General features: G+C 31.7%; 1 protein-coding gene across 1 annotated transcript in view; it reads left to right on the top strand.

Annotated features, from left to right (window-relative positions):
* Window positions 1-16,081, top strand: part of LOC117169384 (forkhead box protein Q1-like) — a 27,584-nt gene that overhangs the window by 6,013 nt on the left and 5,490 nt on the right. Inside the window, exon 2 of the mRNA XM_033355741.1 lies at window positions 15,418-15,689. Within this exon, the coding sequence (XP_033211632.1) occupies window positions 15,418-15,689 (272 nt within the window). The remainder of the gene's footprint in view (window positions 1-15,417; window positions 15,690-16,081) is intronic.

Genomic DNA, 16,081 nt, shown 5'->3' with positions numbered 1-16,081 from the left:
GTCAAGGATATTCATTTTCGCTGATCCAGGGATCTTTATAAATTCCTTCGTTCGTTTTCAGCTAAATGTTTGGCTATAATAAGGAATAATATCCCTGTCACAACTCAATTTTTTTACCGTGTAGAGCAATTAATTAATTAATTTATAAGACATATATTCCAATTCTATCAAATAAAACAAATGCATTTTTCAATCTGTACTATTTTTTAAATTCAATTTAGAGAAGTATGTATCCAATGTAATGACGTTTTGCTTAAGTATAAAGAAACGTTCTCTAAAACAAACAGTAAGTGAGCTTTAGTAAGGCGTTCACACTGCACAGTAGCGATGATAACTCTGAAGATAATAAAGACCCTTTTAATTTAATACAATGCTGTTCAGCATGCATTTTTATTCTTGTTATTATTTATTGGCTACATTGGCATGATGTTAGGTGAAAACAGGGCGAGGTGTTGGTTTGCAAGGGTACGTACGTATTATTATATTTGCCATCTGTTTCGCACCTGCCAAGGCGATGATCACTTTTGCACCTCCTACCGAACACGTTGAACCTATTTTCATAAGGATTTCGACTGACCCTCCTGCCAAATGGTCAACTTGTTGCGAGAAACGATGAAGCAAACTAAACGTTATTCATTATATTACTCCAAACACGAAAAAAGTCATTTGTAAAGATTTCAACCCTCGTAAACACATGGCTCTTAATTTTATGATACTTTCAAAGTCGGTATTACTTATATCTCCCTTTCAAGATCATTCATGCCCATAAATTTATATATTACTCATGAATCTCAGGATTTATCGTCAAAAAATAATCGTTTCAGATGAATCAAATTTACAATTAATTTCTGTTTGATAACATGTTTTATTTAACTAAATTTTAAGTAAGAAATTTGCTTTTATATTTAGTTTAAAGTTGGCCTGGAAACACGGGTTTGAAACCCAATTTCCGCAGGTTCATTGAAAAAATGAGAGGTTCAATTATTGGATGAAGCCATTTTGTTTTTATTGATTTGAATCTGATCGTGATAATATGGTACATAGTAAATACCAGTGAGTTGGCAATACGTAAGTGAAGTGTTTACACTATTTGATAAATCGTTTTCTTTCTGCTTCAATGAATGCTTATTTAAAAGGACATTCTGGCATTCGCAGTAGAGACAGCCAGAATGGGCAGGCACCTGCACACGAATGTACGCACGCAAAACGACGAGACGTTGGATTACATGTCGTATTTAATTGTCAAAAGCCTCCTATGTTATAAAAATAAATTGTATATCATACGTACACCTAAATGTATAACGACATTTTAATTAACATGTTTTAAATCTTTCGAGAGCCTTCATAGACTTCATATTTTTAACTGTAATAATTACAGTAGTCATCTTTATCATACAAAAAGACCATCAGGAAAAATAAATTCAAAAGTTTCATAAAAATATTATGTACTTCCTCCATAAAGTATATTTAATCCAAAATGAGAAGCATATAAAGTTATGTGAAGTTTTACAGAGACTAATCACATAATTTCAAATGTCGTATACAGATCCAATGGAAAACTTTCTTGAGCTTCGCAAGTTAATTGTAAATATATATTATAGAGGTATACATAAGCGCTTGACATAATTTGACATAATTGCGCAAAAATGTACTTTCCGGTGTAGAGAAATAATTGTGGAGTTTGCGAAAATAAAGCAAAGGAACCTCGGAAACTCGAGTCCGGTGACTGCTTCATTAATTTGTGATGTGGTTGACGGACTCGTAAGCAGCTACACTATTAACTTTTCACTCTTTTCAGTGGTCATTTTTATTTCATCACTTACCAAGTTAAGAGTCGCTTAGATAATTGGTAGTACATGGTGCTCTTTAAATTACATGCCAGTCACATTTAGCCGAGTAGTAAACAAATTTCAGCATACTCAAATATTTTTCTCAACCTATATTCCATATATTTCTTTGCACCATCCGTTTTTCTCAACTTCGAGTTATCACTGATGTTCATTTCTTTAAGGTCCCCCTTTTTCTATTAAAAATTAAGTAAATTAACTTTATTGAACTGTACGTGAAAAGTAAATACCTAAAAAACTGCCAAATATTCTCGGTTGAATCAATTTTTGGGGAATATTTCCAAAATAAGTTTTTTTTTGTATCTTACAATTAGTGCATTGATAACTACGACTGTACAATTCGTTATTCTGAAATAGGTTGATGGAAATTTGGAATTGCGTTCTGGACAAAGAATTGAAAAATATCAGGTGTTAATTATTTTTTCTGGAAAAAGATTCGACCATGTCAAACGTACAGAGAAGGAACTCCATATAAGATCTTACTTTGCAGTTTAATGACACTTCGAATTTTTCAGATATAAGAATAATATTTTTGTATTATCGAAAAGAAAACTATCGATTGGTGTAAAAACCAGTTTTTTTAATAAACCTAATTAGTCTTCTATACAGAACTGAATAAACATAATAAAATATATAATCACAAGCACTAATTGATGAATATTATATGTATGGCAGAATTAGTAAAGAGTTGTAAATGATGAATAAAATAAGAAAAAATCAAAGGTGAACGGATCGACAACTGTAATTTTGTGATTTTGAACTCTCGTTTCTTAAATCTCTTTTGGCTATAACGAACACATTCTCATCACGTATCTCGTGCTTCGCACTCGATTTTGTCCAGCATGTAAGCTTTTCTACATTATACACAAAACTTTTATATCAATTATAATACATTTTTTACGTAACTCTGCCTGGAATTACTTATTGAAAAATTGCAAAATAAAAAGCAAATTGTATTTATCATGATTATTTTTGTATTTGTTTCTTATTTTGCTTTAAATTGTATTCTAAGCTGCTCTGAAACATGTATAATTTCAATAAATGTATATCATTACAATTTAAAATATGCATAAAAATTGAATCATACTAATGCTTATTTCCTTGTTTTCATAATTTTTTATTTTTAATGTTGTTTTTTACGATTAAATAAAAACAACTGCGCATCTGCATAGGGTCTTATACAGGAACTTACATAGGGTCCAGGAGCCTATGTCCTCTTTCGTCTTTTCTGTGCTTTTTCCAAAAAGTTCATTTTTGCATTTTTTATCTTATGTTTTACAGTTAAAAGAAGATCTACTCGTCCAATCGAAAAATAATTAATAAATTTATGGATCTCTTTAGGCGAACAACTTTTGTCTGGTAATTTAAGTTCATACCTTGTGTCGTTTTTTCAAACAAATTTAATATTTTTATTTTGAATGATTTTTTTTACCACTAAAGTAAAAACTACGTGTCCTATCAAAAATTATAGCTCTTTTTTGGATGAACAATTTTTGTCTCATTTTTTTTGTAGCTTATATCGAAAAGTGATGCATTATAAATTTGTACTTTTTTCCAGGGCGCGCAATTTGAGCTTTTTCATTTTTTTCGTATCTTGCATAGTTTGACCAAAAAATTGAATTTTTCATTCTTTTTTTACGATTAAATTTGGAATGTTCAACTTTTCGACCAAATTAAAAAAGTTTTTATCGTTGTCCTGTAGGGCTTTCGAAAAGCAAAGGTTTTTTTCTCTTGGCTTTTTTTCATGTCATGCGTTGTTTGGCTTAAAATGTTCATTTCAGTTTGTTTTTTTGGATTTTGAAAATGCTTTAACTCTCATAATTTTCTTTTTATAGAAAAAAGTCATGGGGATAAATTGTTTGAGTTTCTAAGTACTATGAACAACCGTATATAGAATTTTTAAATATTGAAAAAATGTGGTTTTTAAAAATTGTTTTGTACGATCAGATTTGGAAATTTCAACTTTTTGACCAAATTGAAAAAGTTGTTATCACTATCTTGTAGGGTTTTCAAAAAGCAACGTTTTTGTTTTCTTGAATTTTTTTCATAGCATGCATTGTTTGGCTTGAAATGTTCATTTAATTTGTTTTTTTGATTTTAAAAATGCTCTAACTCTGACAATTTTCTTTTTATAGAAAAAAGTCAGGAGGATAAATTGTTTAAGTTTTGAAGTACTATGAACAACTGTGCATAGAATTTTTACATCTTGAAAAAATGTGGTTTCAAAATTTGTAAGATCAAATTTGGAATTTTCAACTTTTTGATCAAATTGAAAAAGTTGTTATCATAATCTTGTAGGGCTTTCAAAAAGCAATTTTTTTCTTTTTTAGACTTTTTTTCGTATCATGCGTTGTTCGTCCTAAATTGTTCATTTTAGTTTTTTTTTAGATTTTGAAAATGCTATAACTCTAGTAATTTTTGATTTTTCGAAAAAAGTCATTAGGAATAATTATTAAATTTTTTAAATATTATGAATAACCATACAGAGAATTTTTAAAACAGTGGTCTCAAAAATATTCAAAATGTGTACACTTTTTGAATTTTCATCTAAAATGGCTGGCTAATAGATTACTTTTTTCAAAAGTTATCGTGGTCACAGACAGACAGACGAACAGACAGACAGACAGACAGATAGACAGACAGACAAACAGACAGATAGTCAGACAGACTTCCATACACACATACATACATCATACATACATACACACGCATGTACATACATCATACACACATACACGCAAATGCATGCATACATATATACATACATACTCACATACATTCATATATGTATACATACAGACACACGGACAGACACATTCGTAAAAACCTGTTTTTCGGATTCAGGGGGTCTCAAAGCGTGGACATTCGACAAAAACTGGGGGGCTCAAATTTTACACAAATCTAATACCTTCTCTGATGAGAATGTAATAATGCAGAAAAGTTTGCACTTCCGACAAAATCGAATGCGAAGTACGAGATACATAATGAGAGTGTGTTCGTTAAAGCTGAAGGAGGTTTGAAAAAAAGGATTCTCAATCACCAAATAGAAGTTATCGATGTTTTGATCTTTAATTTTTTAAAAATTGCGCACAAATGTGGGGTAAACGCAAAGACTGAGCGTGTATCGCGAGGTGAATGCATCATCGAGCGTGAAGCGCGTGAATCAATAATCGCGCGCCACAGGCGCGTTCAAACTTGTTAGCCACGCACACAGAGCGCTATAAGAACGTGCCTGCAAAGCGGGCAGATTTTTGTTTACTATGTATATTTTTTAATCAGATTTTATAACAAACTTCTAGATATTTTTGGTTAAAGAAACTTTTTTTAAAAATTTGTTTCGTCTTTCGTGTCCTTTGTAACCTTTTTTTGGATAAAGAATTTTTTTTTGTAGCTTATGTCGTTAGCTCAAAAATTTAATTTATTTTCAGTTTTTAATTTTTAACTTTCTTTTTTACGACTAAAAACAAAAACCACGCGTCCTATCGAAAAGTGATTGTTAAAAAATTTGTAGATCTTTTTAGGGCGCGTAATTTTAGTTCATTCAATTTTTTCGTATCTTGCACAGTTTAACCAAAAAACGGACTTTTTGGATTTTGCATTATTTTCGTAGCATAAAATTCTAAATTTTCGACCAAGTCAAAAAATTTTGTTATGATAATTTTGTAGGGCTTTCAAAAATTAACGTTTTTTTCCTCTTGACTTTTGTTCATATCATGCGTTGTTTGGCTTAAAATGTTCATTTTAGTTTGTTTTTTTGGATTTTAAAAACTCTAATTCTGGTGATTTTCTTTTGATAGAAAAAAGTCATAAGAATAAATTGTTTGAGTTTCTGAGTACTATAAATAACAGCACATAGAATTTTAAAATCTTGTGAAAATGTAGTTTTAAAGATTGTTGTCATGATGAAACTTTGAATTTTCAACTTTTCGTCCAAATGAGAAAAGTTGTCACAATAATCTTGTAAGGCTTTCAAAAATCAACGTTTTTCTTCTCTTGACTTTTTTTTATATCATGCGTTGTTTAGCTTAAAATGTTCATTTTAGTTTTTTTTTTATTTTGAAAATGCTCTAACTCTGATAATTTACTTTTTACAGAAAAAAGTCATTAGGATAAATTGTTTAAGTTTCTGAGTACGATAAATAACCGTTCATAGAATTTTGAAATCCTGAAAAAAATTTGTTTTCAAAAAGTTAGCTACGATCAAATTTTGAATTTTCAACTTTTCGACCAAATTAAAAAATTTGTTGTGACCATTTTGTAGGGCTTTCAAAAATCAACGCTTTTCTTTTCTTGAATTTTTATCATATCTTGCGTTGTTTGCTTTAAAATGTTAATTATATTTGGTTTTTTTTTGGATTTTGAAAATGCTCTAACTCTGATAATTTACTTTTTACAGAATAAAGTCATTAGGATCAATTTTTTCAGTTTCTGAGTACGATTATTACCCGTTCATAGAATTTTGAAATCCTGAAAAAAAATTTGTTTTCAAAATGTTAGCTGGATCAAATTTTGAATTTTCAACTTTTCGACCAAATTAAAAAATTTGTTATGACCATCTTGTAGGGCTTTCAAAAATCAACGTTTTTCTTTTCTTAACTTTTTATCATATCTTGCGTTTTTTGCCTTAAAATGTTAATTTTATTTGTTTTTCTTTTGGATTTTGAAGATGCTCTAACTCTGATAATTTTCTTTTTGGAGAAAAAAAGTAATTAGGATCAATTTTTTGGGTTTCTGAGTACTATGAATAACCGCTTATAGAATTTTAAAATCTTGAAAAATGTGGTTTCAAAAAATTGAGGTACGATCAAATTTTGAATTTTTAACTTTTCGACCAAATCAAAAAAGTTGTTATGACGATCTTGTAGGGCTTTCAAAAATCAACGTTTTTCCTCTCTTACCTTTTTTACATAGCATGCGTTGTTTGGCTTGAAATGTTCATTTTACTTTGTTTCTTTGATTTGAAAAATGCTCTAACTCTGATAATTTTCTTTTTATAGAAAAAAGTAATAAGGATAAATTGTTTGAGTTTCTGAGTACTATAAATAATCGTTCATAGAATTTTAAAATATTGAAAAAATGTGGTTTCAAAAAGTTGAGGTACGATCAAATTTTGAATTTTCAACTTTTCGACCAAATCGAAAAGGTTGTTATGACGGTCTTGTAGGGCTTTCAAAAATCAACGTTTTTCTTCTCATGACTTTTTTTCATAGCATGCGTTGTTTGGCTTCAAATTTTCATTTTAGTTTGTTTTTTGGATTTTGAAAATGCTCTAACTCTAATGATTTTCTTTTTATAGAAAAAAGTCATGAGGATAAATTGTTTGGGATTCTGAGTACTACGAATAACCGTTCATAGAATTTTGAGATCTTGAAAAATGTTGTCTTAAAAATTTTGAAAACGTGTTGCCTTTTTGAATTTTGATCCAAAATAGCTGGTTCACGAACTTGTTCCTTCTTTTTAGGCCTTAAGAAAGTTTGCCAAAGCACAATCCAATCTGATCAATTTTATTTTAAGTTATCGTGCCTACAGAATACAGACTACAGACCAGACAAACACCTTCGTAAAAATCGTTTTTTCTAAATCAGTGGGTCTCAAAACGTGAAAATTTTATGAAAACCGACAAAGTGAAATTTTACATAAAACCAATACCTTCTCATTAGATGAGAAAGTAAACATTAATAGTAAAGTAGTGTAGTAAGACGGATTTAACAGGATGTATTTTAATCTGGATTTATATTATGTCCTACCAATAGGTTATTTCTAAAGTGAAATTACTGTTATGATGTAGATGTGTAAAAGGTCATGCTTGAAGTTATATCGTGACGGAGCATTTCTAAAACTGACGGTAATTTGTTCCAAATACGAGCACCTCTCATATTAAATGAGCGTTGAAGTGTAAATGTTTACAAAATGGAAATAGTTGCATCGAACTTTTGGTATAAATATTCTATTTTTTCCAGGTTCCACTGATCGCACTAAAAAGATTCAATTATTCGTACCGAAATTTCGGTACATGTAGTAACTGTCATAATTATAATTGTCTTTCTGATTTTAACTTGGCGGCGGCCGAAGATCTGGCTGTTGCGGCAGAAGATTCAGTGCTGCCGCAGAAGATTCTTATGTTGCGGCAGAAGATCTGCTGCTGCTTCCACGGTCGTGGGTGTATGGGCGAGAAGTGATGACTGTATTTTGCAAATACTTCTGGTGCCACTGAAACTTTTGGGTCAGTACTTCCAATGATTGCCCGGTGTACTAGTAAGCTTGCGCTAAATAGAGTATTTTCATTGGTGAGGAATAGAGATTCAAGAGAATGGCTAATTATTTTCTTCTCTCTACCAATGAGGTACTCCTCTTCACGCATGTGCAATACTGCTCAGGGCCTTCATTGGGGGCGCACTAGAATCCAATAGTCTTCTTCATCAAAAAATTCGAAAGCTTGACCTTTGAGCACTACTGTATCAGAAACACAACTTAATTGTTATAATAATAAGAATTATTTAATTAGCAAAAATTTCACGGTTAAATTTAAATGTAGTGTGATAAAAAAGAATTCGAATTTTGGTTGTCTCTCTATTAATTTCTTAAACTTCAAGAAATATTCTGTGAAAAAGATCCTCTTTTTCTCTGCTGGAAAACGAACGGACGTATCCAGATTGCCGACCTATGAATGTGACTTAATACATAAAACTCTAAAATAAATAAAAGTTTCGGAAATTCCCAGAAAATTGGTTTTGATTGTTTCTTAAATAAGAAATTCCCTATACATTTGTGACAACAAATATTGAGTGTAGCAGGTGCTGAATGTAAGTAGTTATACTTTAATGAAGTTTGCAGTGCGAACCGTCGGGTCGTTTTCGGCTCGCTTTCAGCTCGCTTTCAGCTCGCTTACAACTTACCTTAATCTCGGCTATGAAGAATAGATATAAGGAGATCAAAGTAGTGTATTAAAAAGTGAGGATTTTCCTGCGCGAAGTACTTTGAGAGAGTTCGAACATTTTCTGAGTGGTGGTGTAAGTTTTGCTTTGAGGCTAAACTTATGATACGTGAACATAACAACAGATTAAAAAAACTCAAGTATAAATACCCTGAGAACGTGAAACTGTCAAAAGTTAAAGCGAAGAATGGATTGCGAATATTTTTGTAAATTCGATGTACAGGATTTTCATCTCCCTTATGTTTATTCTCAATGCACAGAATATATTATTACTATTCTCTGAAAAAGGGTTTTTATTTTGCACAATTTAGAACGGGAAATGAATGTGTAATTCCAATTGCCCCTAACATTGTATAAATATACATATAATATCATTATACTTACCTGTAATTATATTTAAGGAAAATCACCAAGGTAAAAAGTATATCGCAAGCACTAAGCTTGCCAGTAATGAATATTCTACAAGATTTTTTATTTACGCAATTCTGCATAAAGAAGGCTTTAACAAAGTATGATAATGTGCTTAGATCTGGATTAGGTATATTTTACCATGTAGCGATTATACAGTTGACAATAATATTTGCTGTATCAGAAGGCCGAGGTGATTCGTATGGCCGGCCCTACGCAATCTTGCAAAATGTTTGGGGGAGCTTGAAAAGGGTTCCATGGTGGGGTTGTGGGAGGGGTGGACAACATTTTCACCATTTATTCCACTTTATACTGTCGAACTGAACCTTTAATTTACTGTTGCAAAAATGTTTACTATGTTTGTAAGTATTAGTTGCATTTTAGTTTTTCTTCTTTCTAGTTTTGAACTTTTCGTTAAAAGAAGAAATGACTAATACTTAATCGAAAATATTACTAAGGCAAGTTAGTGCTTCATTTTTTGCTAATTAGAGTATCGGAATCAACAGCTTTATATTTAATAAGAATTAACCAATTTTAAGTTCAAATATGTTAAGAATTGAATAGATTAAAAATTTCAAATTGTGTGTTAAACCCTTGTAAATTAAAATATTTCGCTTTTAAACTATAAATGGAACCGTTAAATATTGAACAATTATGAATGCAAGGTAACCAGGATTTTTTTAAAGTAAGTTTTAACAGTTTTTATAAGAAAACATTTTCAATTTTATACTTTGTCAAATTAAAAAAATAGCACACTTAAAAAAATTGTCCGCGGTAGGTCTTATTATTTTTTAAATAATAATAAAGAAAGCGAATGGTTGTTTTAAATGTGGTGTTTGCGAACTCCGCTGAAGTCAATGTAACGATATTTTTACAATGTCGTGCGACTTCAATCGTACTTTCGTGACTTCGTTTGACTCTAGTTTTTGAATTCGTTAGTTGTTGACTTCGATGAATTCAAGGGATGACTGTCGACTTCTTTCTGACTTCGTCCTGCCTTCATGGCTCGGTTTGACTCGGCGCGTACTTTACATTGCAGCGTGCCTTCATTTTCGATTATTTTTATACCACTCGATTTCGACCTCGATGGCTTCGTTTTGACTTCGTACTGACTCTGTACTGATTTCTTACTGACTCGGTACTGACTTCGCACGACGCTACGCTCATCTTTGCTGACTCAATACGTTGTATGATGACTCTTTCCTTATTCTTACGACTTCAATATAGTTTTACTGCCTTCATCATTGCTACAACGACTTCAACGTGACCAGTCCATGCTTTTCATAATTTTACATGATTTCGTTAAGACTTCACGAAAAATGCTAACGTTCGAAAAGTTCTGATTTCTCGGTTCTGATTCATATCTCGAATTTAATTATACATTTTCGTTTTTCTATTGCTGCTGATGATGTAGGAGACGACAGTTGTATTCCATCGTAGGATCAACTTTCGCCAAATAGCATGTAAATTTTACATGCAAAAAAATTTAACTTTAGTTTTTTCTGGCTGATTCTGTCAAGCTCACGTAAACTGTCCTTGGCTACAGGACTCTAGCGGACTCCCCTGGAGATATCTGCGATTCACTAGAGAAAGTTTACTTCAGATTGGGGTACCCACCTCCCGGTTACTCTGCCTGACGAATTACATGCAACATTTCGAACCCTTAGTTTTTTTCTGTGAAGCTTGCCTTTTCACAGGAACCTTATCGTATTACTTTAGAGAGAATATGCGCGTAGTACCGATTTTTTAATTTAGTTATATACTCAGACATTTTTTTGTTCATTCAACAAAATCCTATAGTTGACTGCATTTAGTTTGTTTGAATAAATCATTAATTTCTGCATAAATTAGGTCTTCTAGCCATAGTGAATCAATTTTTAATAAATAAACAAAGGTTTCCAAGCTAATACCTGTGGTTAATATAAAAAATAATTTAAAAATAATTTAAAGATATATTTTTTTAAATAAAATCTTGAGTCCTCACGGTTTATCGATTTAGACAAGTTTATGTGTATATTTCTTATATGTTTGCTACGATAAAAATCTAATACTTATGTTGGATTTCAATTTACACAATTTTCCATGCGATTTTTTTTACTATGTGTATAGCTTAATCAACCAACAATCTGCAATAGAATTATATTAGTAGAAAACTCAAACAAATCATTAATAATACATACTATAGAGGTGCATATAAATTGTACAATCTAAGGTGTTTTGCTCAAGCGCAGACTGCAATAAAGTAACGGTATTAGCGAGGCACATACGGATTCGTTATTACTACCTAATTGTTATTAGCATTATAATAGTCATTGCGTCATTGAATCGCCATATATGTGACACGACTTCTGCGTCGATTATTAATTTTAACGGCGCAGCATAATTTTACTGATATTACTACCGGTCTTGTATAGCAACTACCACATGATGCTCAATAGTTACTATCGATTGTTTTTCATATACCACAGAGATTAAATGGCGAAAAAAAAGAATTTTATATGCATGAGTTGAGTCAGGTGAAGGAATATCAATGCTTGTAAATGTTAGCAATTTGTAGCTGCATATTAATTTAATGATAATTTGATAAAGTTCATGTTTAATACACACACGCATGTTAATTTTGCGCTTTAACTTTATAATGGAATAATTAATTTTACGTAGATATTTGAGGGATGTTTTATAAAGTTGTGCGAAGATTGTCGTTGACTTTATTGTGACATTATTTTTCTGGGACTTTTTCTTTGCACCTTTTTGATTAAAATAAAAAGGCTATTGATTGAATTTTCATTATGCAGAAAATGAAAATTACAGTTTTTGCAACATCTGATGGAAATCGTGAATGTCGTGTATGATACTGATGAATATCTAAACGCGGAGAAGAAATTAATTTTTTTATCGATAAATTTTGTTAAAAGGAATTTTAATTATAATTGATTGTTTCTCTTGAAAGAGTCGTTAGAGTGAAGAGGAAGGGTCTTGGATGAAAAATATTGTTGCGAATATTTGTGGGCTAATTATTGATTTTTTTAATTTCTTAAAACGCGCCATAAAAAATTCATTTTTTATCGTGAGACTCTATTTTCCAGTATTTTTCGAGGAATGGTTTGGGTGTCCCAAAAGTTATAATTTTTACTGCAAATTGAGAAGAATATATGCTTTATATTGGATTTTAAATATTTTAAACAGTAATTTGTTTACTGTTTTAAAGTCAATTTGACAAAAATGGGATAGAATCACCAGTAAAGCAGGGAAATAAAGACACTTATAGAATTGTCTTCTTTTTTGAATTGATAAAGAATTTACGTGAATCTTTAAAATTACTTAGGTTTAAAAAAATATAAACCCTGATAAATAACGCATATTAAATTATTTTATTAGACTGCTCAACGATAAGTAAAACACTAGCAGCCTAGATACAAAGGGGCAGTGCGCAGTTACTCACGCGCGTCTGGTGCCTAATATTAGAATGCCTCCGAGATATGCTGATGGCCAAGACAACCAATGGACGAAACCGTGCTTAACTCGGATTTTGAGTTTAGTCATATTATTATTACACCATTAAGCCATTTCCCTTTCGGGGTAGGCGTGACTCACTCGGTAGAGGAAAGGAGTAGTGTGTGGAAGGGATAGAGATTTTTCAGATTGATCTAGAATTCTCGTGCTATTTAAGTAAATAACACGTTCGTTCCGCAACATTGCTCCGACCCAGGATGCTGATCAATCTCTCTAGCAATCACCCCAAGCGTAGAACCTCACGAAGTCGTTATGTAAGGTTCCCCACTTGGGTACATTAGTGGCCAAAGTCTTTTGTTTCAGGCGTCATTCACTCTACTGACAGTCTTTTTATTAACTATTTGCCGCCATACTTTCCTGTCCTGGCATACTTCTCTAGCTTCTTTTATGTCCATGCATTTTTTCATGCAGGCTCTCGTGTTTCTATGACTTCTTATGTTTCTTCTAAGTAGGGTCTCATTCACACATTCTAACCATTCTTTCCGCGGTCTACCTCTGGGCACGTTGCCATTTGCTTTACCTTGATACACTTGTTTCGTTAGTCATTCATTTGGCATTCTCTCAACATGTCCGAACCATCTTAACCGATTTCTTTCCCATGTGTCTACTAGCATCTCTTCTGCACCACATTCTTTTAGAATTGTGTCGTTACTTACTTTGTCCATCATGGTTTTCCCGCATATTATGCACATGAATCTCATGTCAATTGCGTTAATTTTACTCTTATCTTTTTTTTTATAAGTCCGTGTCTCGCTACCGTATAATAGTACAGTCGGTATAAATATAGAATTATGTATTGCCATTTTAGGTTTATTTGATATATTTTTACTTCTGATAAGGGGACCTGCTCTATCAATAAGCTTTTTACCTTTGTTTATGCGTCTATCTAATTCCTCATCTATCTTCCCGTCCCTAATAAATAAGCTACCAACGTACACGGAAAAAAAGATATCGCACAATGATATTGCAAAACTTCTATATTGCAAAAAATCACAATATGATAACGTACAATTAGGTCCTAGAGCTTTGTACGATATTATATTGCACTAATATCACAAAAAAAAATAAAGTTGAATTTTGTTGCTGTCGTCTGCTATACGGCGTTCTTAGCAGCAATGGGAAAAAGGCAGAGTATGAGTGAGTTCGAGCTATAAATCGGAACACTAGATTCAAAACAATCACAGAAAAGAGTTAAAAATTGCTGCAGGTAAGACCTGCAACTGAGGTGAGGAAAATAATTCTGAACTCGTCGACGCAAAATGTAACTGATAGATGGGACAGTCGTAATTTTCACTACACCTGGAATAAAAATGGAGCGATTATACGATGAAAGATCATCCAGGCAAGGTTACAAATCGGAAATTATCTTCGATTCATGTGAAGTTTATCTGGCAAGGTTAATGTTTGTTCCGGTGAATCTTTCACTTGGAATCGATGTAAACTTTATCTTTAATTTTTCCTGTGATCATTTGTTCACTACTCGAACCCTCGCGAGATCACAAAAGAAGAAATACAATGTGATAGCGAAATAAATTTAAAATCTATCGTTATAGATTGCAAAATTATGCGATATATAATGTTAAAACTTGCAATATAAGATATCACCATAGTTTTTGTTTTATTTGCGTTAATTTTGAGGCCCATGCTCTTCATGCTTGCATCTAGTTTATTCAACATTCTTTGTAAGATAGTTTTAAATAATTTACTTATTCCTACATCTTGAAGCGTAAGTTTCAAGATGATGCAACTTATAAGCTTAAACCGTAGAAAAATTATGTTATTAAACATAAAAATTGCTCATTATTGAAGCGTGGAATGTTCAGTGGTGCTAATTCCAATCAGCCTAATTTTTCAGAATAGACAAAAACAAATTTACAACCGACTGAGTAAATTATTAGTTTTTTGTTGCGAAGGATGGATCAGTTTAATAACAATTGTGTGAAAAAATACATTGTGCTACATGCGTGCATGAAATAATATAATGTAAATGAAACTAAATTTAGCACCATATGATGCTTTCCCCGGTATTAAAAATTAAAACAGTAATTAAAAGTGATTGCCAAAAAGTTGACCACTTACACATTATTTTTTCTAAAATTATTTCAGTAAAGTACTAATATCAAATCAAAATAAAGTGAAGTTTCAAAATTTAAGCTTACATCGTTTAGATATTACAAATAAAAAAGAACGTAAAATGTCTAGGGACACACATTTACAAAAATGCAAATTTAAAATGAAATATTGCTAATTAATATTAGTAAAATTTTATGAACATTTGAAATTCACGGATATTACGTATATTGAGTTAAAAAAGATAAAAATGAACAGTAGAGTTCTATATTTTAGAGGTAAGAATTTAAAAAATTACTTCAAATTCTGTCCCAAAAGTTATTTTTGCCTGGACACGTTGCATTGCTATTTTAAGGTAAAACTTTGACATAATTATTCAAGCGGTGCCTAACGAAGGCTAACATTTTAAATTTTACTAAAGAAGATTTGAGTATATGTCCGGTATCGCTCCGCATTAAATTATTTTAATATAAAATGGGAGTATTTTTTGAAATTCTAACGTTTTGATGCGATTTTGCAGCTCAATTTGTTACTTGGGAGTTTTGTGTGGTATTAGTGAGTTTTGTGGAATTTTCAATATTGATTTACTACAAATTTATTAATATTTTTGGAGGTGCTCATTATTTTTGATTATTGTAATTACAGGTACCCAGAGGTCCCCACAGGCCAGGAAAAGGAGCTTATTGGGCTCTGCATCCTGCGGCTCTTTCAATGTTTGAGAATGGATCTCTTCTTCGACGGCGAAAACGCTTTAAGCTTCATAAACCAGACAAGGAGCTTTTGAAGTCTGAGTTGCAAGCTCTAGCTTCGGCCATGCCTCCACCTCGACCGGAACCGGCGAGTTCAACGAGTCCTGGCGAAGCGAGTAATGGACTTAGTGCAGCAAATCTTCACCGTCTGCGAGAGGATCTTCTGCGGTGAGAATAATTTACATGTTGGTGATAATTTATGCTCCAATCAACTTGGAAAAAGGCAAGAAATCCTGTCAAAGTTATCGAAACATGCACGAAACGATATAAAATATGTTCTTATAGATTGCTTCAAAAATTTATGATTGAGTATCATTGTAGATAGCATGGAGTATAATTATTTTAAACCTGAAAGGAAATCTACAGTAAAATTTTTTGTAATGTCCTGTGCTTAAAATGTTGGTCCTTAAAGTACTTAAAAATACATTGAGATTTTTTCTTCTAAAATTGAAGAACGTGTGGCATTATCATGCCTAAAAGGTTCTTCCGAATTTGGAAGTTATTTTTAATTTGTGAAGACTACTGCTAGTTGGTAGGCACATATTATAAAAAGAGTTTAT

The sequence above is a fragment of the Belonocnema kinseyi genome, chromosome 3 (genome assembly GCF_010883055.1).
Source record: "Belonocnema kinseyi isolate 2016_QV_RU_SX_M_011 chromosome 3, B_treatae_v1, whole genome shotgun sequence".
NCBI classification, from domain to species: Eukaryota; Metazoa; Arthropoda; class Insecta; order Hymenoptera; family Cynipidae; genus Belonocnema; species Belonocnema kinseyi.
Note: the sequence above shows the minus strand (reverse complement) of the source record. Positions and strands in the feature narration are given on the sequence as shown.